Raw genomic sequence first — 26,534 nt, 5'->3', positions numbered from 1 at the left:
TTTGGGGGCGCACATGCTCAATGTGCATGAGGGGGCTTAATGTTAGAACAGTTAAATGAATAAATTATTTACTCACCAAGAAGCCACCCATCGCACACAGTGCCAGTTTGTAGTCTGCTCCCTCAAAATGTATGAATCGTGTGTTGAATCAGTCCACCTCGCCACAATGCTGATTAATTGCATTTGCACTTAATAATAATAATAATAATAATAATAACTTCGATTTATATAGCGCCTTTCAAACCACCCAAGGACGCTTTACAAAACACAAGCAAAACAAAACCAAACAGACAGAAGGAACAAACATGACAAGGTAAGCTAAAGAGAGAACTAGCCCAGCTAACAAGGACCAAAGGCCAGACTGAATAGATGCTTTTTGAGAGCAGATTTGAATGAGTCCAGGGTGGGGGGGCGAGACATATCTCAGAGGGGAGAGAGTTCCAGAGGGTGGGGGCAGCAATGCTGAAAGCTCTGTCCCCAAAGGTGCGTCGGCTGGTGCGAGGGACCTCGAGCAGGCCCGTGCCACATCACATATGATCTGTACATTGAACAATTGAAAATGCTTCCTGTTGACATGAACAAATTTACCTGTGATGGTGCTTTTACAGCAATATGTGTGCAGTCGATAGCTGTGATTACATTAGGAAAACCGGCTCTTGCTGCAAATTACGCTTTAATGTTGGCCTGTTGAGCTGCATTGTATGGGAATTTGATAGGCATGCGGACAATTCTGTCCCACACAGCTGGCATGGCTTGGCTCAGGGTCGACTGGCACGTTCCCGATTGGTTGGCCATCTCCCTCTGGAATGCCCCCATTGCGAGGAACCCCAGTGTGGTCAGCACCTGTATAGGTACAGGCAGCGCACGGCTCCTCACCGTGTCGCGCTCCGAGGCCGGCCGCTGATGAGCCAGGCTAATCAGCGCAGTCATGTGTCTCGGATGTGGACATCACTGAGGACTAATTGTTTTCACGTTATCAACAGTTTCCCAGCATCACCTCTAAGTGTCACCAAAGGACCAACAGCTGTACAAACATACGGACGCCAGCTATGAAGTTGAGGTGCGGCACCGCACGTTTCCACGGTCATTTCACTCTTTATACATCTGAACTTTGACATAGAAAAGGACATAAGCCACATTTTTGTGCGTACGCACGCTTTGTACATTAGGCCCCTGGACTTTTCATTTTTGCAGTAATCACTGGTTTGAGTTTGAGCAGAGCTGTGTTATTCACTCTGACTGGACAGTCACACAACAAATACTATAAAATACTTTTTAATACTGTGATACTTTGTGTCTTATCACAGCTGTGTATCCCTGTTGGACACAAACAAAACACGTTTGTTGTTGTTGATTCTTTAATTGTTTAATGTTAAATATCACATTGATTCCACCAGCATTCAGATGCAGTGATCAGTATTGGCTGTGCAGCAACATGTAGCAGAGAGAACCCAAACACACAAACTTTATTTAAATCATGTTATGTGACAGCTAGCATGTTAGCGCTGTGCTCCATGTTGATCAGCAGCAGACAGAAGCAGATTAAAGGCAGCGACAGCCAATCAGCTGCATTCGTTTCCTTTGATGAGGAAGAAGGTTCCTGTGGCCACGCCCAGCAGACCCACAGTCAGACCCAGTCCACAAAACACCGCAGGTCCGATCCCCGGCTGGTTCTGCTGCACATCTGCAGGAACAACACACCAACACCAGTTAGCTTCAGTCTGCTAACAGGTTAGCTTTAGCTTTAATCTGCTAAGAGGTTAGCTTAACTTTAATCTGCTAGATAACAGGTTAGCTTTAGCTTCAATCTGCTAGATAACAGTTTAGCTTAGCTTTAATCTGCTAGATAACAGGTTAGCTTTAGCTTTAATCTGCTAGATAACAGGTTAGCTTTAGCTTTAATCTGCTAGATAACAGTTTAGCTTAGCTTTAATCTGCTAGATAACAGGTTAGCTTTAGCTTTAATCTGCTAGATAACAGTTTAGCTTAGCTTTAATCTGCTAGATAACAGGTTAGCAGCAGGGTGGGGTCAGGCTAACAGGTTAGCAGCAGGCTAACAGGTTAGCAGCAGGCTAACAGGTTAGCAGCAGTGTGGGGTCAGGCTAACAGGTTAGCAGCAGGCTAACAGGTTAGCAGCAGTGTCAGGTGGCTAACAGGTTAGCAGCAGGCTAACAGGTTAGCAGCAGGTTAACAGGTTAGCAGCAGTGTCAGGTGGCTAACAGGTTAGCAGCAGGCTAACAGGTTAGCAGCAGGGTGGGGTCAGGCTAACAGGTTAGCAGCAGGCTAACAGGTTAGCAGCAGGCTAACAGGTTAGCAGCAGGGTGTGGTCAGGCTAACAGGTTAGCAGCAGGCTAACAGGTTAGCAGCAGTGTGGGGTCAGGCTAACAGGTTAGCAGCAGGCTAACAGGTTAGCAGCAGTGTCAGGTGGCTAACAGGTTAGCAGCAGGCTAACAGGTTAGCAGCAGGCTAACATGTTAGCAGCAGGGTGGGGTCAGGTTAACAGGTTAGCAGCAGGCTAACAGGTTAGCAGCAGGCTAACAGGTTAGCAGCAGGGTGGGGTCAGGCTAACAGGTTAGCAGCAGGCTAACAGGTTAGCAGCAGGGTGGGGTCAGGTTAACAGGTTAGCAGCAGGCTAACAGGTTAGCAGCAGGGTGGGGTCAGGCTAACATGTTAGCAGCAGTGTGGGGTCAGGCTAACAGGTTAGCAGCAGGCTAACAGGTTAGCAGCAGGGTGGGGTCAGGTTAACAGGTTAGCAGCAGGCTAACAGGTTAGCAGCAGGCTAACAGGTTAGCAGCAGGGTGGGGTCAGGCTAACATGTTAGCAGCAGTGTGGGGTCAGGCTAACAGGTTAGCAGCAGGCTAACAGGTTAGCAGCAGGGTGGGGTCAGGTTAACAGGTTAGCAGCAGGCTAACAGGTTAGCAGCAGGCTAACAGGTTAGCAGCAGGGTGGGGTCAGGCTAACAGGTTAGCAGCAGGGTGGGGTCAGGCTAACAGGTTAGCAGCAGGCTAACAGGTTAGCAGCAGGCTCAGCTCAGGGGTAGCTAGGTGAGAAAGGTGCGTCACCCCAGACTCGGGTCAGCGGCTGCTCCAGAGCTGGGTGCTGCACCGTGCAGCTGTAGATGTCTCCCTGCTGGGGGGTGAACTTCAGGGTGGAGATCTGGGTGAAGGTTCCGTCTTTGCTGGGGTACGGGGTGTTGATGCTGGTTCCCTCGGTCACGTTCTGCTCGTTCCTGGTCCAGTAGACGGAGACAGGAGCGGGAAAGAACCCGCTCACGTGGCAGATGAGGCGGTTCTCCTCGTCGAGCTGCACACGGTTTCTGGTATAGATGGTGCTGTGAGGAACGTCTGCACACACAGGGAACAGATAGAATGTCATACCTGCTCTTCATCAGGAACATGAAACATCTGCAACAACTTACTGAACAGACTTGTTTTTTGGACATGTCTGAAATAAACAAACTAAACTAAACTAAACTAAAACTAGACCTTTATTTCCCAGTAGAACATATCTGGTTTTTCAACAACACAGAGATATACAGTGATATGAAAAAGTTTGGCACCCCTCTGAGATTTCACAATAATTTGCTCTACCTTTATAAGAGAAGATCACAGCAACAACATTTGTTTTCCTACAGAGATGTAGATGTAGACATTTGAGTGTTTTCCAGACCGAATTTCTTAGAGAAGCATTACATAATTTTATTATAATGAAATAAAATGTAAAGACCTTCTATTACAGGTGGAAACAATCATGAAAAAGGCTGTTTAACATGGGTAATTTCTGGCTGTGCTTGTCCTAGGTTATTTCTTAGAGAGTGGCTAAACAACCCTCGACTGACCTAAAAACTAAGATAATTCATTATTAAGAATTAGGAGACGGGTACAAGAAATTATGTGGAAGGTTTGGACTGTCTGTCTCCACAGTCAGAAATGTAGTGCAGAAATGGAAGGCCACAGGAACAGTCCTTGTGAAGGAAAGATGTGGTAGGCCGAAAAAAATACAGGAAAGGCACCGGCCAAGGATGGTTAGAATGGACAAGCCACAGACCACCTCCAGAGAACTACAAGAACATCTGGCTGCTGATCCAGTGTACTTTGCACCAGGAAAAGCTCATTGGAAGGGTGATGTGCAAAAAGCCTTTCCTGAGTGTTTGTCACAAGAAGAGTCACATGAGGTACGCAAAAGCACAACTGGACAAGCCAGACGCATTTTGGAAAAAAATCCTGTGGTCAGATGAGACTAAGATAGAGTTATTTGGTCAGAACAAGAGGAGGTATATGCATGGCAAAAAAAACACACTGAATTGCATAAGAACTTATTGCCTACTGTGAAATTTGGTGGAGGGTCCATCATGTTATGGGGCTGTGTGGCTAGCACAGGTACTGGAAACCTTGTTAAAGCTGAGGGCCACATGAATTCCTCTCAGTGTCAGCAGATTCAAGAATGTTCAAGAGCCGGTCACTATTCTGTCCCTGATACGTGTGTCATCTACGCACCACTGACAGATAGCTAACAGACAGGATTCAGAGAAAGTCGAACACAGTTTCTCTTCTTTCCATTCTTTATGTAAAACTGAAATAAACACAAAGTTGCATAGCTTTAGTTACAAACATATGCAGCACAAATGAATTTACATTGCTTATGTGCACCTGCTACAACAAGAAGCTACATTTAGCTTGGCTTACATTTTTAACTTTAGCATTTTCATCCTTAGCAAGCTTAGCAAATTAAATAATCACAGTTTAGTTCATTTTTAACTCAAACACATGAATTTCAAATTGTATGTATGCACATTTGCACAAAACACAGAAAAAAGTATCAACTTACAAGCAAAGAGTCTCCAAGGCACAAATGAGAAGGAAAAGAAGAGAAGAGCTCTCTGTCTGGCCACATGGAAGGATTTTTACCTTAAGTTTCACTCTTCCTGGCTGACTTCTGGCCTATGAGTCATGTGATCTGAACTGACCACTCAGAAAACACTTAAAAGTCAATACTGTTATATACCACAAACCGCCACCAGGTGGTGCAAAAAAGAATGAATTTGAGGCCACAGAATGTGTGCCATGACAGTCACAAAGTTGAAGCCATGCCGGGATTGGATATTTCAGCAGGACAATGATCCTAAGCACTGTTCAAAATCCACCAAGGAATTCATGCAGAAGCACAAGTACAATGTTCTGGAATGGCCATCCCAGTCCCCAGACCTTAACATCATTGATAATGTATGGATTGATTTGAAGCAGGCTGTCTATGCACGGAAGCCAAGAAACCTGACTGAACTGGAGGCGTTTCGTATGGAGGAATGGCCCAAAATACTTCAGGAACTTGTCTGTGGCTATAGGAGGCATCTACAGGCTGTTATTGCAGCAAAAGAAGGCTCTACTAAATATTAATGGAATTATTTCTTTGGGGTGCCCAAATTTATGCACATGCCTATTTTTTGTTTAAATGCACATAAAAATGTTTCTGTTGGACCAATAAAAATGATTTCACTACTGAGATGTTTCTGTTTCCATAAGGTATAACATGTTAAAATGAAGTTGCTGCTTCAAAAGCTCAGCAAGTGACAAATTGATGCAGTGATTTTCCTAAGGGGTGCCCAAATTTTTCATGCCACTGTACGTAAATTTGTATATTTGTACACATTTATGTTCAGTACAACTCTCACTTTTATCCGTGGCCTCAGAACGTAGCAGGTTTTCTCAGGGCGCTTTACACAGAACCAACACATTTTGGCTCCGTCCATGAACCCTAACCCTCGCCATGAGCAGCACATGGAGGTCCTAATAATAACCGCACCAGCAATAATAATAATGACAGTGTTAATAATAAGTGGAGCAGTTTGAGCGCATTAATATCAGATGCTGCCTGAATATTACAGAGAAGGGTCCTGTCTTCCCCTCACCTCCTCCCCGTCCACACCTGGACAGATCCATGTATAGATCCACCTGGCTGGCAGCAGCTAGCCCCGCCCATGTGGGTGTGGCCCATGGAGCAGAAGGTGAGTAAAAAACATTTCCCCTGTCACACAGCACAGAGCAAAACATTTTTTAATGTGCCAGTGGCCCCTGGGCATGGGCATGTAGGCAGCCACCCACCCACACACACACACACACACACACACACATGCACACACACACACACGAACACACGCACACACAAACACAGCTGGACTGTCCTCAACACACAAACAGCGTTTGTAACTGTTGTGTAGAGGGTTGAAAATAGTTGATAATAAAAAAACAGTTAAGAGAAAAATAAATATGATAAAAGCAAGAAAAAAAAAGACACCCCCTATTATTTTTTTTTAAATTCATCTTTTTCATTGATTTTCATTGATTTCATTGTGCATATAATGTCATTGTATGTCAACATTTCAATTGTTATACTGCTATTTCACATTTAAGCCGCTAGAGGGCGCATTGCACTTGGGTGGTATAGAGGAGTTTCCGGCATGCGTAGAGGAAGAATAAATCCTCCTGCGGTGCAGTGAACACCAGTGCAACGTGTGTGTTTCTCCTTTGCTTACCACAGGTCAGTAAATACGACTTAAAATGAGTGTACATGAAAGATTTTAAGAGTTAAACATGTAACCTCTGAGATCGTTTTGCAGATGTAGGTCACAGAAGTGATTTGTTAGAGAATGTGATGTGAATCAGTATGGGTAGCTAGGCGAACTTTTGCTAATGCTAGCGGACTTTTGTAGTGTGGAATAGTGTGTGTATGTGTGTGTGGGGAAGAAGCTAGCTCCAAATGGCTGAGAAAATAAATGTGTGAAGCCACTAAACACACTTAAGGTGAAAATACATTGCAAATTATTTTAAATGTTATAAAAAAAAATAGTTTATATTGCTGTAGTGTTTTTGCTACTGTGTTTATATGTTTTAGCCAGAGATATGGCTTGTTTTATATATTTTGTTATTTTCAGGTGAATGTGTTTTCTGAAAATATTGTATAGGAATGTGTTTAAGGGGCTTGAGCAGCATAATTGAGTTATAGCTCAGTGTTGCCAAATGTCAGTGTTATAAGAAAAACGGTCACTGTTATAGTTCAGTGTTGTTAAATGTCAGTGTTATAAAGATCCAGAGCTATAGCTAAGGTCATTAGGTGACAAAAATATGTTTGATACCTGAAGTATGTTTTGTTGAAGAATAAATCCTCCTGCGGTGCAGTGAACACCAGTGCAACGTGTGTGTTTCTCCTTTGCTTACCACAGGACGGAGAACCTGCTGCCCCCTGACCACCAAGTTAGGGAGGCAACAGTTGCTGTTTATTAAATTCATGTTTAAGTTCATATTTTATAAGTTAAGGTTTAATAAGTTAAATTCATGTAATATAATTTATATATTTCAGCTAAAACCATGTTTATAATAAGTAGAATTCATAATTTAGTGATTTAAGTTATTTGTGTTCATATATTATTTTACTTCCTGTCGTGACACCTTTATTTTGAAGGGTCATGGTCACTTTTAGCTCATTTCCACTATAAAGAGCTGTGCCGTGAAGGGCCGTGACGGGTCTATTGCTTATGGTACCAGCGGGTCGGCATCATAGAATTAGAGAAGCGTGCTCATTGCCTTGGAGTTGTTATAATAACAAGAGGAGCTGTCAGTTGTTACATTAGCTTTTTGCTACTTTTTTTTAATGGACAAAATCTTGTTTGAATAAAAAAGCCACTGGCCAGCGTCAGGCGGCCCGGCCGCAGCATCGGTCCGCGTCAGGTCGACCAGTGCTGCAGGCCGTCAGGCCACGGCCAGCCCGCCTGACGCCATCATCATCATCTTCACAGATGCTCTGCCATCTGCGCTTAGTGGTCACGTTTCCATTTGTAAGAAAATGTAAACTGGGCTACACAACAGAAAAACCCAACAAAAAACTCAGCAAGCAAATCAGTTTCTTCCATAATCTCTCCACAAACTAATGTTTGTGAATAACAGCCCACTGGCTGAAGGTTTAATGGTTGACACTTGTCACTTGTCAGTCTGTAGCAGCCTGGATAACTGACATTCTAACGGACCAATCATGAAGGAGATCATATTTAGGCCCGCCTCCGCGGCCCCGTTCTAATTGGGCCAGCACCAGATGTCAAACCGGGCTGAAATCTTTCACGGTTGGTTCCTGGAACCAAGTGGGCTGGTGCAGTGGGAATGAATACAGGTTGTGGGAATGAATACAGGTTCTGGTTCAGGTTACTTTGTTGATACCCAAGGGTAAACTAGTTTTGCAGTTGAGAGTTGAGACAACCATAAAAATTTGAACAGTCAAAACAAGACCTAAAACTGGAGACACAGGACAAGAGACAAAAAGACAGAAAGAAAGTGCTGCAATCCATGAAATGAAACAAAAGCAAAATAAAAGCAAATAATTAAGGTCATAATTAAAAGACGCCATGTTTGCAGAGATGTTAGAGTTATATATTTAACCTTATCTTGTCTTTTATCTCCCAACATTTTCATATAATCTCACCTGTAATCTGAACTGTAATCTAAGGTGTAATCTAAGATTTAATTGAAGGTGTAATCTAAATTGTAATCTAAAATTTCATCTAAACTGTAATTTTAAGTGCAATCTCAGATGATTTCTAAAATGTAATCTAGACTGTAAGATTTAATTCCAGTCAAATTTTAAGCCAATATTTCTGTCTTTGGATTTTGCTTGCTGGTGAAGCAACATTAAACCCCGCCCACAGCATGTTCTGCACACACAGAGGACACGCCCACCTCACCTGTCCCTGCTGAACACCTGCAACAACCCAGTCCAGAGTATTACTGCTGTTTGTGTGAGGTCACAGCATTTCATTGTGTTTGGCTTTTAATGATATTCCCCTGATACTGTTCTAACACTGTAACTGTTCTAACCCTGTTACTGTTCTGACCCTGTTACTGTTCTAACACTGTAACTGTTCTGACCCTGTTACTGTTCTGACCCTGTTACTGTTCTGACCCTGTTACCTTTCTGACCCTTACCCTGTTACTGTTCTGACCCTGTTACTGTTCTAACCCTGTTACTGTTCTGACCCTGTTACTGTTCTAACCTTGTTACTGTTCTGACCCTTACCCTGTTACTGTTCTGACCCTTAACCTGTTACTGTTCTGACCCTGTTACTGTTCTGACCCTGTTACCTTTCTGACCCTTACCCTGTTACTGTTCTGACCCTGTTACTGTTCTAACCCTGTTACTGTTCTGACCCTTACCCTGTTACTGTTCTGACCCTGTTACTGTTCTAACCCTGTTACTGTTCTGACCCTTACCCTGTTACTGTTCTGACCCTTAACCTGTTACTGTTCTATCCCTGTTACTGTTCTGACCCTGTTACTGTTCTGACCCTGTTACTGTTCTAACCCTGTTACTGTTCTGACCCTTACCCTGTTACTGTTCTGACCCTTAACCTGTTACTGTTCTGACCCTGTTACTCTTCTGACCCTTACCCTGTTACTGTTCTGACCCTGTTACTGTTCTAACCCTGTTACTGTTCTAACCCTGTTACTGTTCTGACCCTGTTACTGTTCTGACCCTTACCCTGTTACTGTTCTGACCCTGTTACTGTTCTGACCCTTACCCTGTTACTGTTCTAACCCTTTTACTGTTCTGACCCTGTTACCGTTCTGACCCTGTTACTGTTCTGACCCTTACCCTGTTACTGTTCTGACCCTGTTACCGTTCTAACCCTGTTACTGTTCTGACCCTGTTACTGTTCTGACCCTGTTCCTGTTCTGACCCTTACCCTGTTACTCTTCTAACACTAACCCTGTTACTGTTCTGACCCATTTCCTGTTCTGACCCTTACCCTGTTACTGTTCTAACACTAACCCTGTTACTGTTCTGACCCTTACCCTGTTACTGTTCTAACCCTTAACCTGTTACTGTTCTGACCCTGTTACTGTTCTGACCCTGTTACTGTTCTGACCCTGTTACCTTTCTGACCCTTACCCTGTTACTGTTCTGACTCTGTTACTGTTCTAACCCTGTTACTGTTCTAACCCTGATACTGTTCTAACCCTGTTACTGTTCTGACCCTTACCCTGTTACTGTTCTAACCAAGTTACTGTTCTGACCCTGTTACTGTTCTTGACCCTTACCCTGTTACTGTTCTGACCCTGTTACTGTTCTAACCCTGTTACTGTTCTGACCCTTACCCTGTTACTGTTCTGACCCTGTTACTGTTCTAACCCTGTTACTGTTCTGACCCTTACCCTGTTACTGTTCTGACCCTTAACCTGTTACTGTTCTATCCCTGTTACTGTTCTGACCCTGTTACTGTTCTGACCCTGTTACTGTTCTAACCCTGTTACTGTTCTGACCCTTACCCTGTTACTGTTCTGACCCTTAACCTGTTACTGTTCTGACCCTGTTACTGTTCTGACCCTTAACCTGTTACTGTTCTGACCCTGTTACTGTTCTGACCCTTACCCTGTTACTGTTCTAACCCAGTTACTGTTCTAACCCTGTTACTGTTCTGACCCTGTTACTGTTCTGACGCTGTTACTGTTCTAACCCTGTTACTGTTCTGACCCTGTTACTGTTCTGACCCTGTTACTGTTCTAACCCTGTTACTGTTCTAACCCTGTTACTGTTCTGACCCTGTTACTGTTCTGACCCTTACCCTGTTACTGTTCTGACCCTGTTACTGTTCTGACCCTTACCCTGTTACTGTTCTGACCCTGTCACTGTTCTGACCCTTACCCTGTTACTGTTCTAACCCTGTTACTGTTCTGACCCTGTTACTGTTCTAACCCTTTTACTGTTCTGACCCTGTTACCGTTGTAACCCTGTTACTGTTCTGACCCTGTTACTGTTCTGACCCTGTTAGTGTTCTGACCCTGTTAGTGTTCTGACCCTGTTACTGTTCTGACCCTGTTACTGTTCTAACCCTGTTACTGTTCTGACCCTGTTACTGTTCTGACCCTGTTACTGTTCTGACCCTTACCCTGTTACTGTTCTGACCCTGTTACTGTTCTGACCCTGTTACCGTTCTAACCCTGTTACTGTTCTGACCCTGTTACTGTTCTGACCCTGTTCCTGTTCTGACCCTGTTACTGTTCTGACCCTGTTACCGTTCTAACCCTGTTACTGTTCTGACCCTGTTACTGTTCTGACCCTGTTCCTGTTCTGACCCTTACCCTGTTACTCTTCTAACACTAACCCTGTTACTGTTCTGACCCATTTCCTGTTCTGACCCTTACCCTGTTACTGTTCTAACACTAACCCTGTTACTGTTCTGACCCTGTTACTGTTCTGACCCTGTTACTGTTCTAACCCTGTTACTGTTCTGACCCTGTTACTGTTCTGACCCTGTTACTGTTCTAACCCTGTGTGTGTGTGTGTGTGTGTGTGTGTGTGTTTTCTGTGAATGTGTTCTGTGTGTCAGTATGTGTGTGTGTGTGTGTGTGTGTGTGTGTGTGTGTATTTATATGTACATACTGCCTTCTGCCAATAAATCTGAACTGTCCCTTTAATGACAGCATGATAAAGGTGAACAGTTTTAGAGTTATGATGTCTTTACCGAGCTCAGGTGGTGGGTTCTTGTAGGCACGACGAGATGTGGCCAGGTTCTGTTTGCAGATGGCCATATCACCCTCAGCCAGTTGATAATGTCCTTCGAAGGTCACAGGATCTGCAAACTTGGGCAGAGCATCGACTCCTTTGTGGTTCTTGAAGTCGGCGTACCATCGCTCCTCACCGTCCAGGCCGAGCATGCTCTCTCCATCAGAGTCTGAACAGCCAGCGACATGTATGTCTTCATGTTCTGTACAGGAAACAGGAGAGCCAAACAGGCAGCATTAGTTGTTGTGTTGTTGTGTTTGTTGTGTTGCTGTGTTTGTTGTGTCTGTTGTGTTTGTTGTGTTGTTGTGTTTGTTGTGTTGTTGTGTTTGTTGTGTTGTTGTGTTGTTGTGTTTGTTGTGTCTGTTGTGTTGTGTTGTTGTGTTTGTTGTGTTTGTTGTGTTGTTGTGTTGTTGTGTTTGTTGTGTCTGTTGTGTTGTTGTGTTGTTGTGTTGTTGTGTAGCTGTCAGGTGAGAGTGCAGCAGGTGAGAAGCTGTGCTGACCTTCTGCTCGGACACACAGCAGCCAGGAGAGGATGAGGAGGCTCTTCATCTCGGTGTGGGGCTCAGCGCTGACTTCACTCTCTGCTGGAAACTAACACAAACAGGAGCAAGTTCTCTGTCCAAATGTTGGCTCGCACACACAGCCACCAATCACAGCACAGCTTTCTGTGACATCATCAGTCTCCAGGTAGACACAGAGCAGAGCTGCTGAGGAAACAGCCACAACACAGCTGGAACCAGGAGGAGGAACCCAGACGCAGAGAACCTGGACAAGGACGAGGACAGAGAACAGAGTTAAAGAACAGAGTTAAAGAACACAGTTAGAGAACAGAGTTAAAGAACACAGTTAGAGAACAGAGTTAAAGAACAGAGTTAAAGAACAGAGTTAAAGAACAGAGTTAGAGGACAGAGTTAAAGAACAGAGTTTTAGCGTTTTTCCACTATACAGAGCCGAGCCGTGAAGGGCCGTGTCGGGCTGAGCCCAGCACGCCCCCGTTTGGCCTTGGAGTGTTTCCATTGCTTATGGTACCAGCGGGTCGGCGTCATAGAATTAGAGAGGCGCGCTCGTTGCCATGGAGTTGTTATAGTAACAAGAGGAGCTGTCAGTTGTTACATTAGCTTTTTGCTACTTTTTTTATATGGACAAAATCTTGTTTGAATAAATTGCCGGCCAGTGGCTTTGTTATGGGCTGGCTGCGGCACTGGTCGGCCGCAGCACCAAACAGAGTTAAAGAACAGAGTTAAAGAACAGAGTTAGAGAACAGAGTTAAAGAACAGAGTTAAAGAACAGAGTTAGAGAACAGAGTTAGAGAACAGAGTTAGAGAACAGAGTTAGAGAACAGAGTTAGAGAACAGAGTTAAAGAACAGAGTTAGAGAACAGAGTTAAAGAACAGAGTTAAAGAACAGAGTTAAAGAACAGAGTTAAAGAACAGAGTTAAAGAACAGGGTTAGAGAACAGAGTTAGAGAACAGTTAGAGAACAGAGTTAAAGAACAGAGTTAAAGAACAGAGTTAGAGAACAGAGCTAGAGAACAGAGTTAAAGAACAGAGTTAAAGAACAGAGTTAGAGAACAGAGTTAAAGAACAGAGTTAGAGAACAGAGTTAGAGAACAGAGTTAAAGAAAAGGGTTAGAGAACAGAGTTAAAGAACTAAAGAACAGAGTTTAGGAACAGAGTTAAAGAACAGAGTTAAAGAACAGTAGAAACAGTAAAAACACAGTCGAGCTGTTCTGGGATTAGATGGGAAATGACATCAGCTGATCAATAATCAATATCCACACAGGATCAATAACAATATGGCTGCTCTCCAGCAGAGGCCTGTATCAGGCAGCAGCTCAGCTCCATGGATCCCTCAGCTCTCAGCTCAGCTCTGATGCAGATCCTGCTGATCAGGGAGAAGCTGCTCATCAACTCCTCACTGCATCCAGGTCTGCACACGCATAAGGGGCGGAGCCTGAGGCAGCCGACCAATCACAAACATGTGTTATAAAGTGTGAGGAGGAGCAGCGTGTTATACTGGGAAAGTGAGGAGGAGCAGCGTGTTATACTGGGAAAGTGTGAGGAGGAGCAGCGTGTTATACTGGGAAAGTGTGAGGAGGAGGAGCGTGTTATACTGGGAAAGTGTGAGGAGGAGCAGCGTGTTATACTGGGAAAGTGAGGAGGAGCAGCGTGTTATACTGGGAAAGTGTGAGGAGGAGCAGCGTGTTATACTGGGAAAGTGTGAGGAGGAGGAGCAGTGTGTTATACTGGGAAAGTGAGGAGGAGCAGCGTGTTATACTGGGAAAGTGTGAGGAGGAGGAGCAGTGTGTTATACTGGGAAAGTGTGAGGAGGAGCAGCGTGTTATACTGGGAAAGTGTGAGGAGGAGCAGTGTGTTATACTGGGAAAGTGAGGAGGAGCAGCGTGTTATACTGGGAAAGTGTGAGGAGGAGCAGTGTGTTATACTGGGAAAGTGTGAGGAGGAGGAGCAGTGTGTTATACTGGGAAAGTGTGAGGAGGAGCAGCGTGTTATACTGGGAAAGTGTGAGGAGGAGGAGCAGTGTGTTATACTCGGAAAGTGAGGAGGAGCAGCGTGTTATACTGGGAAAGTGTGAGAAGGAGGAGCAGTGTGTTATACTGGGAAAGTGTGAGGAGGAGCAGCGTGTTATACTGGGAAAGTGAGGAGGAGGAGCAGCGTGTCATACTGGGAAAGTGAGGAGGAGCAGCGTGTTATACTGGGAAAGTGTGAGGAGGAGCAGCGTGTTATACTGGGAAAGTGTGAGGAGGAGCAGTGTGTTATACTGGGAAAGTGAGGAGGAGCAGCGTGTTATACTGGGAAAGTGAGGAGGAGCAGCGTGTTATACTGGGAAAGTGAGGAGGAGCAGCATGTTATACTGGGAAAGTGTGAGGAGGAGCAGCGTGTTATACTGGGAAAGTGAGGAGGAGCAGCATGTTATACTGGGAAAGTGTGAGGAGGAGGAGCAGTGTGTTATACTGGGAAAGTGAGGAGGAGCAGAGTGTTATAAAGTGTGAGGAGGAGCAGCGTGTTATACTGGGAAAGTGAGGAGGAGCAGCGTGTCATACTGGGAAAGTGAGGAGGAGCAGCGTGTTATACTGGAAAAGTGAGGAGGAGCAGCGTGTTATACTGGGAAAGTGAGGAGGAGCAGAGTGTTATAAAGTGTGAGGAGGAGCAGTGTGTTATACTGGGAAAGTGAGGAGGAGCAGAGTGTTATAAAGTGTGAGGAGGAGCAGTGTGTTATACAGGGAAAGTGAGGAGGAGCAGAGTGTTATAAAGTGTGAGGAGGAGCAGTGTGTTATACTGGGAAAGTGAGGAGGAGCAGCGTGTTATACTGGGAAAGTGAGGAGGAGCAGCATGTTATACTGGGAAAGTGTGAGGAGGAGCAGCTTGTTATACTGGGAATGTGTGAGGAGGAGCAGCCTGTTATACTGGGAAAGTGAGGAGGAGCAGCGTGTTATACTGGGAAAGTGAGGAGGAGCAGCGTGTTATACTGGGAAAGTGAGGAGGAGCAGCATGTTATACTGGGAAAGTGTGAGGAGGAGCAGCGTGTTATACTGGGAAAGTGAGGAGGAGCAGCGTGTTATACTGGGAAAGTGTGAGGAGGAGCAGCGTGTTATACTGGGAAAGTGTGAGGAGGAGCAGCCTGTTATACTGGGAAAGTGAGGAGGAGCAGCGTGTTATACTGGGAAAGTGAGGAGGAGCAGAGTGTTATAAAGTGTGAGGAGGAGCAGCGTGTTATACTGGGAAAGTGAGGAGGAGCAGCGTGTTATACTGGGAAAGTGAGGAGGAGCAGAGTGTTATAAAGTGTGAGGAGGAGCAGTGTGTTATTCTGGGAAAGTGTGAGGAAGAGCAGAGTGTTATACTGGGAAAGTGAGGAGGAGCAGAGTGTTATAAAGTGTGAGGAGGAGCAGTGTGTTATACTGGGAAAGTGAGGAGGAGCAGCGTGTTATACTGGGAAAGTGAGGAGGAGCAGCATGTTATACTGGGAAAGTGAGGAGGAGCAGCGTGTTATACTGGGAAAGTGTGAGGAGGAGCAGCGTGTTATACTGGGAAAGTGAGGAGGAGCAGCGTGTTATACTGGGAAAGTGTGAGGAGGAGCAGCGTGTTATACTGGGAAAGTGTGAGGAGGAGCAGCGTGTTATACTGGGAAAGTGAGGAGGAGCAGCGTTTTATACTGGGAAAGTGAGGAGGAGCAGAGTGTTATAAAGTGTGAGGAGGAGCAGTGTGTTATACTGGGAAAGTGAGGAGGAGCAGAGTGTTATAAAGTGTGAGGAGGAGCAGTGTGTTATACTGGGAAAGTGTGAGGAGGAGCAGAGTGTTATACTGGGAAAGTGAGGAGGAGCAGAGTGTTATAAAGTGTGAGGAGGAGCAGTGTGTTATACTGGGAAAGTGAGGAGGAGCAGCGTGTTATACTGGGAAAGTGAGGAGGAGCAGCGTGTCATACTGGGAAAGTGAGGAGGAGCAGCGTGTTATACTGGGAAAGTGAGGAGGAGCAGAGTGTTATAAAGTGTGAGGAGGAGCAGCGTGTTATACTGGGAAAGTGAGGAGGAGCAGAGTGTTATAAAGTGTGAGGAGGAGCAGCGTGTTATACTGGGAAAGTGAGGAGGAGCAGCGTGTTATACTGGGAAAGTGTGAGGAGGAGCAGAGTGTTATACTGGGAAAGGGAGGAGGAGCAGCGTGTTATACTGGGAAAGTGAGGAGGAGCAGCGTGTTATACTGGGAAAGTGTGAGGAGGAGCAGCGTGTCATACTGGGAAAGTGTGAGGAGGAGCAGCGTGTTATACTGGGAAAGTGTGAGGAGGAGCAGCGTGTTATACTGGGAAAGTGAGGAGGAGCAGCGTGTTATACTGGGAAAGTGAGGAGGAGCAGCGTGTTATACTGGGAAAGTGAGGAGGAGCAGAGTGTTATAAAGTGTGAGGAGGAGCAGTGTGTTATACTGGGAAAGTGAGGAGGAGCAGTGTGTCATACCATGAACTCAGTGATCAGGTGTGCTGCGTGTGGGACAGGTAGAGCTGAACTCCTCCAGGTGGGACCCCTCAGGGGGGAAAAGAACATGAGAGCAAGTAAAAATTAAACACAAGAACATCATTGTATTTGTTAAGTTTGTCTTTTTAATGTCATCACATTATACAGGCTGTAATAAAGCTAGAAGCTGAGCTGTGTTAGACCTCAGCAGGAACTAAAGGCAAATCTAAATGCCGACTCGCCTCTGGAATGAAGGACAAATGATCCTTTTCCACATTTGCATCAGCGAGCTGTCAATCAGGCCCATTCTCTCACACAGGAATAATTTGACCCCCAAAATATTTAGAGCTAATTAATTGTGCCATTTTAAATGTCCCTAAAATGTTGTGAAACGCCTCTAAAATCCTTGTAATGATCAGACGTCCTGTAATGATCAGACGTCCTGTAATGATCAGGTGTCCGGTAATGGTCAGGTGTCCTGTAATGATCAGATGTCCTGTAATGATCAGGTGTCCTGTAATGATCAGGTGTCCGGTAATGGTCAGGTGTCCTGTAATGATCAGATGTCCTGTAATGATCAGACGTCCTGTAATGATCAGACGTCCTGTAATGATCAGATGTCTTGTAATGATCAGGTGTCCTGTAATGATCAGATGTCCTGTAATGATCAGACGTCCTGTAATGATCAGACGTCCTGTAATGATCAGGTGTCCGGTAATGGTCAGGTGTCCTGTAATGATCAGATGTCCTGTAATGATCAGACGTCCTGTAATGATCAGACGTCCTGTAATGATCAGGTGTCCGGTAATGGTCAGATGTCCTGTAATGATCTGTCCTGTAATGATCAGATGTCCTGTAATGGTCAGACGTCCTGTAATGATCAGATGTCCTGTAATGATCAGACGTCCTGTAATGATCAGATGTCCTATAATGATCAGATGTCCTGTAATGATCAGATGTCCTGTAGTGATCACATGTCCTGTAATGATCAGATGTCCTGTAATGATCAGATGTCCTGTAATGATCAGGTGTCCGGTAATGGTCAGGTGTCCTGTAATGATCAGATGTCCTGTAATGATCTGTCTTGTAATGATCAGATGTCCTGTAATGATCTGTCCTGTAATGATCAGATGTCCTGTAATGATCAGATGTCCTGTAATGATCTGTCCTGTAATGATCAGATGTCCTGTAATGATCTGTCCTGTAATGATCAGATGTCCTGTAATGATCTGTCTTGTAATGATCAGATGTCCTGTAATGATCTGTCCTGTAATGGTCAGATGTCCTGTAATGATCAGATGTCCTGTAATGATCAGATGTCCTGTAATGATCAGATGTCCTGTAATGATCAGGTGTCCTGTAATGATCAGGTGTCCTGTAATGATCAGGTGTCCTGTAATGATCAGATGTCCTGTAATGATCAGGTGTCCTGTAATGATCAGATGTCCTGTAATGATCAGGTGTCCGGTAATGGTCAGATGTCCTGTAATGATCAGATGTCCGGTAATGGTCAGATGTCCTGTAATGATCAGGTGTCCTGTAGTGATCAGATGTCCTGTAATGATCAGATGTCCGGTAATGGTCAGATGTCCTGTAATGGTCTCTCCTGTGTTCCTCTCCTGCAGAGTGTCAGCTCTGTACAGCAGCAGCTGTTAGCCTGAAGCTGCTGAACATCAGCATCACAGCCTGTCTCTCTCACAGAGAGTCAGACAGGAAAATCCTCTCAGCCGTAATGCTCTCCTCTCCTCATCTGGACTCGATGTTCAAGGGGATCCTCAGTGATTGGACAGGCCATGTTTTGGCAAACAGCTGATTGGCCAGGGGGCGGAGCTTTATGTAGGATTCAATCCTGTCCTGAAAGCTAGCCTGCCCCGGAGCAGGCCAGCTTTCAGGACAGGTTCAGGACAGGTTTCCTGTCCCGATCAGAGGTGAACCAGCTTTGTGATACAGAAAATCCTGAGTGGAGCCTGAAGGCATCTCGCTAATGCCTTAATCCCGCTTCGTGATACAGGCCTCTGGACCCCTGCTGGACTGAATATCAGCATGGAATCTTTTGTCCAGTCAAATCACTTGGCCAGATCTGACTGATATATAAATGATCACCAATGATTACTGTTATTATCTTTTTTATCTGTATCCAGAAGTAAAAAGTTATGTCTCTTCCAAAAGCAACAGGTGAAATTAGCAGAGGGTATAAAAACATTAAATAAATAACTGAATGGAAAAACAAAAGTGGTGACAAATCTGTGTGTTTTTTTTTTTTTTTTTCCTGAAGCCACAGTTTCTGTGTTGAAGCTGAAAACATCTGGTGACAAATCTGCACATGTGATTCATGCTGCACTTACAGCTGGCCTTTTCACTGAACTTTACCACACACTCATTCTTGGGAATTTGGATAAAACAGGTTTTAATTTTGAGAAAAAAAGTGCGTTAAATTACAAAATCTGAAGGTATATCATTATAGGCCAAGGTCTTGGCTGTTCAGCAATGTACCGGTGCAACCTCCTCATTTTGCATTTTTTTCATAAAATAGGTCTTTCCAGTTAGAGTTCTCATCGGGCCTGAAAATTAAGACCCGACCCGACCCGGGCCTGACTGGGCCAGCCCGAGGCCCGACCCGACCCGACTAATTAGCCGAACTTTAGGCCCGACAGCCCGATAAAGCCCGAAAAAAAAATCGCCAAATTCGCCATTATTTAGCAGAGCCGGTCGGCCGCGGCACCGGGGCACCATCAGTCGGTATCAGGCGAGCCGGCCGCGGCACCGGCCAGCATGAGGCAGCTCACCTGTCAGATCCGGCAGACCTGACGGGTGGGCGCGGTACCGGACGGTGCCGCGTCCGGCCCGCCTGATGCCGACTGATGGTGCCGCGGCATGTGCGGGTCAATACGGTAGTCTAGAAAACTGGAGATTTTTTTTTTTTTTTTCTCGTGCGCCCCCAAGTAGATTGCGCCCTGGGCAGCTGCACTGCCCATAGCAAAAACTGTCCCTGCTGCCGAGTCTGCCAGCACAGCGGGATACTGCTGCAACTCTCTCTCACTTGTTTGAGCTGCGCTCGCACAGCTGGTTGTCTGTCTGTCACTGAAAGTTTAGCCTCCAAATCCAATCTAGTCTCTCACTCTCTCCACCAGTCACATAAAAATGAAACGTCATAATCAATAACAGAACACATAATTCTATTTTTTTATTAAAAAAAAAAAAAAATCCCCCACAGAACCCGAAGCCCGACCCGACCCGCCCAATTCACGTAAATTTTAGGCCCGACCCGACCCGAAAATGTCGGGTCGGGTCGGGTCGGGTCGGGTTCGGGCAGAATATGAGAACTCTATTTCCAGTTATTAGGCTACTTTGTTTTTGTCAACACCGTCACCATAATGTTTTTTTTTTTTTTTTTTTTTTGAAAAACATATTTTTGTATTAAGGAGACTATTACTTTAATAACTCAACATCACCAAAGAAACATATTGTAAGCATATTCATTTAAAATCAATATAACTGCCTCTGACGGTGGTGACACTAATCTGACGGTGGTGACAGTCGCCTCATTAAAACATACATTTCCAAAATTTATACCACTCAAGTCAATGGCTTCTTGCTTAACAACTTTATTTAACTATTTGGTACAAAAAATAACAATCCTGAGCTCTGTTATAAGCATTTTTCAGACTTCAGTCATCACCGTCACACAGAAAACCTGACGGTGGTGACGTCTGACGGTGGAGACAAAAACCTGCTCTTTCACATGATCAGCATGAGTTGGTCACATTAGCCAGCTTGTTTTCGCCCTGTTGCTACCTACATCAGACCTCTTCTTAAAAAGTATACATTTATTCCATAATCTAATCTAATATTTTTTATACAGAAGTGACGGTGTTGACATGTTATGGTGGTGACAGTAGCAGTGTCCAAAAATATGAAGAGATTTAAGAGAAAATAGCAAACTTCCAGGAGCCTGAGCGGTCTTGAAGCATGCAGTAGAGCTGACGGTTTGAAAAGGGTCCTCAGGAATGTAATTGACCTTGTAGTTTTTTTATTATTATTTTTTAAATAAATATCTGACGGTGGTGACGAATATCTGGGACACATTTTGAGCAACCACAAAATAATAGTAAATATTGTTCAAAACCCATCGTTTGTAGTTTTTAATACATATTATGATGTACTCTTTCATGTGGTAAATATATTATTCAATGAAATTATTACTTTTTGTTGTTTTAATCAAGTTGAAATGATTATCTCCTATCCGAGGACAACTGGTTTTGTAGGCCATGGGCCAACATATAATCATTAAATTAATACAAATTAAAAATAAACCTATAAAAGAACCTTACAAATGTGCAAAGGACCCCCTGATTATGCCCTTGATTCTTTTTATTCATTAAAATGTTGTACATTTCCAGCAGAAATAGCATTTTTCTTAGTGGGATGTGATTTATCCAAATTCTCAAGAATCAGTGCACACAGAGCTGCTACTCACAGCAGAGCAGCAGCAGCAGCAGCATTAACACTGAATATCAGAGTCCTGCTGTGTGTCTGTTTAGGAGTTTCTGTCGCAGGTTCTTCTTCACCTGTTTCTCGCTAAAATCAGTCTGACCTCACGGTGCCTTCAGGTGCACAGACAAACCAGGAATTTACCAAACTGAAACAGTCACTACACCAGCAGTAACACACAGTTTGTAATATCTGTGATGAATGTAACATGTGTCCGCTTCTCCTGCAGCTCCTGGACAAACCCTGGCTGTAGAAGGAGAACTGGGTGCAGCGTTGGAGGCAGAGCTTCGTTCAGTCCTTTGAAAGTTGCTCAGTGGTACGAAGCCAGAAACGTTCGACTTCCAGGTATAAAACCACCTGGATGGTCTACATCAGATGGTCTGTAGTTGATGATGTCATCCTGTTCAGATAACAGACAGCTGTGCCCGTCAGTCCTCCTGTCTCAACGACTGGAGAACCTCAAGGCTCCATTTTAGGCCCCCTGATGTTCAGTGTCTGTATCAGTGATCTGTCAGCTGACTCTCATGTCCACATACAGGTGACACAGTCAGACGTGTTTATTCTGAATCGACACGTCAAGCTTGTTGTTCTGTTTGCGTTGCATACACACCCAAGAGACAACAGATGAAGATTAGCACTGTGCTATATCTGCTGCAATACATTCACTGTACACTGTCCCTGTTTTAAATAAACCAGGGGCAGGAAACAAAATGAAACACACTAGTGTTTCCTTTAGCCCCGCCTCCTGACCGCTCGCTCACATGAAGGACAGCTGGCGTGCTCGCAGCTCTAACACCTTCATCCACACGTCACAACCAGAACCAGAACATGAACCACATCAAAAGGTGTTGTGTCCATGGAAGGACATGAGGCTGTTCCCCAGTGTGTTAATATAAACTACAGCTAATAACATTACCATGTGAAATGCCATGGTGGCGCTGTCCCATGGCTCTGATGGTGTTCATTCTGCCTAGAAAAATAATCTGGACTCAGCTGTTAGTGAAGATCACAGCTTTAAGGACATAATGATTTAAATAAGAGCAGTTTAAGTGTTTGCTCTGGGAAGTTGAATTAGAACTAGAAATTAGTTGCTGATTTACAGACATCTCTTTCACATTGTAAGTCAATGGGGAATTGTCTTTTTGGGCCCCTGTGCATCACCTGATGGACACGTGAGTTGTAATGACACGACTTGGCCACCAGGTCAAAGTGACTCCAAAGCATACCTGTCAACATTTGAGTAGTAAAATCCGGGAGATTTTTTTTTTTTTGGGGGGGGGTTCCCCCGGTATGCACGTCATCACGTTGAAATACACAGGCATGGCCCGACATCATTATAAATCAATAGTTCAAATACAGTCATCATGTCTTCCATTTAACTCAAAAACGTTTTTGGTCCTTTTAATCAGACATGGGATGTTTATTTACCGCGACAGTTTCGGAGGTCAATTGTCACTCTTCTCTGACAATGTCACACTAACCTCGCGACAACTGCCACCTACAGTACATGCAGTAGGTTACTGTAGCGGGTGGCAGACGTCAGACTGGGAATGGGCGGCTCGCCCCGGGGTATTATTATTATTTTTAATAAATGCAGGTTAAATACGGGGAATTTACGGGAAAATACTAATACGGGAGGGGGCCGGGAAAGGAGGGTAAAATACTGGAAAATCCCGGCCAAAACGGGATACTTGACAGGTATGCTCCAAAGCCTGGCACGCTTCCTGCGTCTCTGGAAAACCCCAGGACTTTATCCTCACTTCCTCGTCCACCTGTAGCCAATCAGAGAGCAGCCTGTGTGTGTGTCAGCTGTTGCTAGGGACAACATGTTGAGTTCAGCAGCAGCAGAGACTGGAGGAGCTCAGACGCCCCCTGGAGGTTCATCATGGTAGGACTAGTTAGACCTGTTTAATAGACCACTTATATCATTTTATATTGATTTTATTCTGATTTATTGTGTTTTATTTGATCTTATGTGATGTCATCAGTGTTGTGTGTTGAGCAGAGAGAGGAAGTCATGGCTCAGAGGCACTGGGGCAGACTCAAACCGACGCTGCTGGTTAAACTGGACAGACCACAAACCTCAGCTGGCTTCATGTCCTTTCTCTGAGCTGTGGACAGAGTCTGCTTGTTCTGCCTCTTCACTGAAGCTGAAAGATTCACAGAAATATTCACAGAAATATTCACAGAAATATTCAGTCCCAAAGTGGCATTTCCATGTCTGCACCATCATATCAAGTCTCATGTGTCTCTGTATCTGAACCAGAAATACTTTATTGATCCCTGAGGGGAAATCAGATCATCCATGTATGTATCTGTGTATTTTAGATTTAAAATAAAGTTCTGTTTGTATAAATAAAATCATTTGGTAATGAACAACACAGCTGTGGGAACCATTTTCTATTTTTCATTTTTATTTCTGTATTTATTTGTATTTAGATGTATTTGTTGGTTTATTTTGTCAAACTGGGAACCTGTGAATTCTCTTTGAGTCGCGGCTCTTTGTTTTTCACTTCCTCGTCCACGAGCAGCCAATGAGAGATGGATGTGTCACCTGTTGCTAGGGGCAACATGTTGTGTTCCCTGAAGCGTCGCAGTCACAGAAATATTCAAATGCACTTTTAAGTCGGCACTGTTATATCAAATAATAATTTAAAAAATCCAATCCAAGTTTTTTCATCAGTTTCTTTTCTGTCTTTGCTGCGTCTCTGGAAAGTCCCAGCACTTTATTTTCACTTCCACGCCCAGCAGTAGCCAATCAGAGAGCAGTGTGTGGGTGTGTCAGCTGTTGCTAGGGGCAACATGTTGAGTTCAGCAGCAGCAGAGACTGGAGGAGCTCAGGCGCCCCCTGCTGGTTAACCATCACATGATTAGTTTCCAGCTCTCAGCAGAGGATCATGCCCTACTGTGCGACCATCATCATGAAGACCTGGCTCAACGACAACATACCGGACTCAGTGGTGCAGCTGGCGGGTCTCTGTTTACAGAGCGGACCGCACGAAAAACTACAGTAAGAGCCGTGGAGGAGGAGTGTGTGTCTACGTGAATAACAAATGGTGCACAGCGGTGGATATCGTGCAGAGACACTGCTGCCCTGATCTGGAGCTCCTGGTGGTAAAGTGCAGACCGTTCTTTTCACCGAGGGAATTCTCTACCATAATAATCATGGCAGTTTACGTCCCCCCACAAGCTAGGGCTAAGCTAGCTTTGGAGATACTACATGACAGTGCTAGTAAACAGCTCATGGCACACCCCGGACAGTGTAGTCATTGCAGCTGGGGACTTTAATCATGTAGACTTTAAACTGGTTATGCCAAAACTCTACAAGAATGTGACTTTTGCAACACGGGAAGACAATATACTTGACCAAGTCTACACAAGTATCCCAGGAGCATACAAGGCAACCCCGTCTGCGCACTTAGGTCAGTCAGATCACATCTCCCTCATCCTGACCCCAGCGTACAGACCACACATCTGGAGGCTGTTTTGAGAACACAGAATGGGGTGTGTTTGCAGAGAGTGCAGACCTGGAGGAATATGCTACCTCTATCCTGGGATATATTCATTTCTGTATAGGAACTGTCACAACACAAAATTGTTTCCCATCCAGAAACCATAGTTTAATGCAAGTGTGAGAGCACTACTGCGGGAGAGGGACGCAGCCTTCAGGTCAGGGGATAAGCAGGCCTACACTGGAGCACGGGGGAATATTAGGAACGCTAAGCGGGAATACAAACAGCGCAATGAAGAACAATTCAATATCAACAACTCCCGCAGCATGTGGAAGGGCATCAAAGAACTAACGGACTATAAAACCACCAACCTGCTGCCTGATGATGACGCCACACTGCCCAATGCCCTAAACCAGTTTGTCGCCCGCTTTGACACCCAGAGGGAGGAAGTCGTTTCACTCCCAACCCAGCTGACAACGAGCCAACGCTGATCCTCGAGCAACGTCAGGTGAGGACCGTCCTGAGGGGAGTCAGCATGAACAAGGCGGCCAGCCCGGATGGTGTGCCCGGGCGGGTTCTGAAGGTATGTGCTGACCAGCTTACAGGAGTGTTTACCAACTTATTCAACCTGTCATTACAACAAGCTGCTGTCCCAACATGCCTCAAAACCTCAACGATCGTCCTGGAGACCAGAAAATCCTCTGTGCAGTGCCTGAATGACTACCGTCCTGTAGCACTCACACCGATTGTCATGAAGTGCTTTGAGAGGCTGGTGCTCTCTCACCTGAGGTCTCTTATCCCACCTGACCTGGACAAGCACCAATTTGCATACAGGATGAATTGCTCTACAGGGATGCCATCGAAACTTCCCTCCATCTTGGCCTGACACACCTGGAGTCAAACACCTATGTGAGGATGTTATTTGTGGACTTTAGTTCTGCATTTAACATGGTCATCGCCCACAAGCTGGGCCTCAGTTCCTCCCTGTGTCCATGGGTCATGGACATCCTCACAGACCGCCAACAGCAAATCAGAGTGGGGAAAAACATCTCCTCCTACCTCACTCGGTGGTGTGGTAAAAACGACCTTGTCCTCAACACCTCCAAAACCAAGGAGATGATTATCGACTTCCGGAGGGCTGAGGTTGACCCTCACGCACCTCCTCCTTATACATGGGGAGACAGTGGAGGAGGTGGAGAGTCTGAAGTTCCTGGGAGTCACACTGTCGAACAAGCTGACATGGACAAACACCTCACAGCTTGTCAAGAAAGCACAAGAGACTACTTCCTGTGGAAACTGAAGCAGGCCAAACTACCTCCAAAACTACTTCTCAACTTCTACAGAAGCACCACAGAGTCCATCCTGACCAACAGCGCCACAGTGTGGTATGGCAGCTGCACAGCCGCAGAACACCACAGCCTACATGGTGTGGTGAAGGCGGCTCAGCGCATTGTTAGATTGGACACTACGTACACAAACAAACTGAAAAAGAAAGTCCACAGCATCCTCACAGACACAACACACCCAGGCCACTCCCTGTTTGAACCGTTACCGTCCAGCAGAAGGTTCAAGACACTTAGAACCAAAACCAGCAGACGGAGAAACAGCTTCTGTGCCAGAGCGATGGCCTCCGTCGCTCCACCTCAACCATTACAGACAATTACACAGGCACTCAAGGCTGCTATTTTTATTTACAATTTATTTACTATTTAAGCTGCACAGTCACTCTCCTCTGCGCTGACACTTTACAGTTTGGGACACTTACAGCTTTCATTGCTGTCTTGTTTATTGTTTTACTGGTGGAATGTGTTTTTTAGATGGTAAATGTTTTTTATTTGTCTTTTGTTTTTACATTGAGAGACGCTAACGGACTTTCATTGTACATTTTTGTATAGTGACAATAAAGATCCATTCATTCATTCATTCATTCACCACATTTCATTTCACAGCTTTTAGATAAACATTGCTTACAAGGAATTCTCACTTAGTGAGATGAGATTTGAACCAGTTAAGAGAGGCCAGTCAGACAGCCAAGCAAAGCGAGCGTCCGCTCTGCTTGTCCCACACACAGGGAAGGGACGCTGCTT

The 26,534-nt window shown here is 44.9% G+C and overlaps 1 protein-coding gene across 1 annotated transcript; it reads right to left on the bottom strand.

Annotated features, from left to right (window-relative positions):
- Nucleotides 1–1,344: 1,344 nt before the first annotated feature.
- Nucleotides 1,345–12,210, bottom strand: LOC115356797 (rano class II histocompatibility antigen, B alpha chain-like). Its single transcript, XM_030048062.1, has 4 exons — nucleotides 12,045–12,210; nucleotides 11,504–11,746; nucleotides 3,063–3,344; nucleotides 1,345–1,684 (listed from the first exon to the last, which is right to left on the bottom strand). Exons 1-4 carry the CDS (start codon nucleotides 12,091–12,093, stop codon nucleotides 1,563–1,565), a joined length of 696 nt encoding a protein of 231 aa, XP_029903922.1. The 5' UTR covers nucleotides 12,094–12,210; the 3' UTR covers nucleotides 1,345–1,562.
- Nucleotides 12,211–26,534: the final 14,324 nt, after the last annotated feature.

Source organism: Myripristis murdjan, unplaced genomic scaffold (genome assembly GCF_902150065.1).
Source record: "Myripristis murdjan unplaced genomic scaffold, fMyrMur1.1, whole genome shotgun sequence".
NCBI classification, from domain to species: Eukaryota; Metazoa; Chordata; class Actinopteri; order Holocentriformes; family Holocentridae; genus Myripristis; species Myripristis murdjan.
Note: the sequence above shows the minus strand (reverse complement) of the source record. Positions and strands in the feature narration are given on the sequence as shown.

Excerpts from the sequence above, each read along its gene's own strand:
- LOC115356797 (XM_030048062.1), bottom strand. The coding sequence starts at position 12,093 with ATGAAGAGCCTCCTCATCCTCTCCTGGCTGCTGTGTGTCCGAGCAGAA. Across the intron at positions 11,747-12,044 it reads GCTGTGTGTCCGAGCAGAAG|AACATGAAGACATACATGTC; the intron begins GTCAGCACAGCT and ends TTTCCTGTACAG. Across the intron at positions 1,685-3,062 it reads GCCGCTGACCCGAGTCTGGG|ATGTGCAGCAGAACCAGCCG; the intron begins GTGACGCACCTT and ends TTGTTCCTGCAG.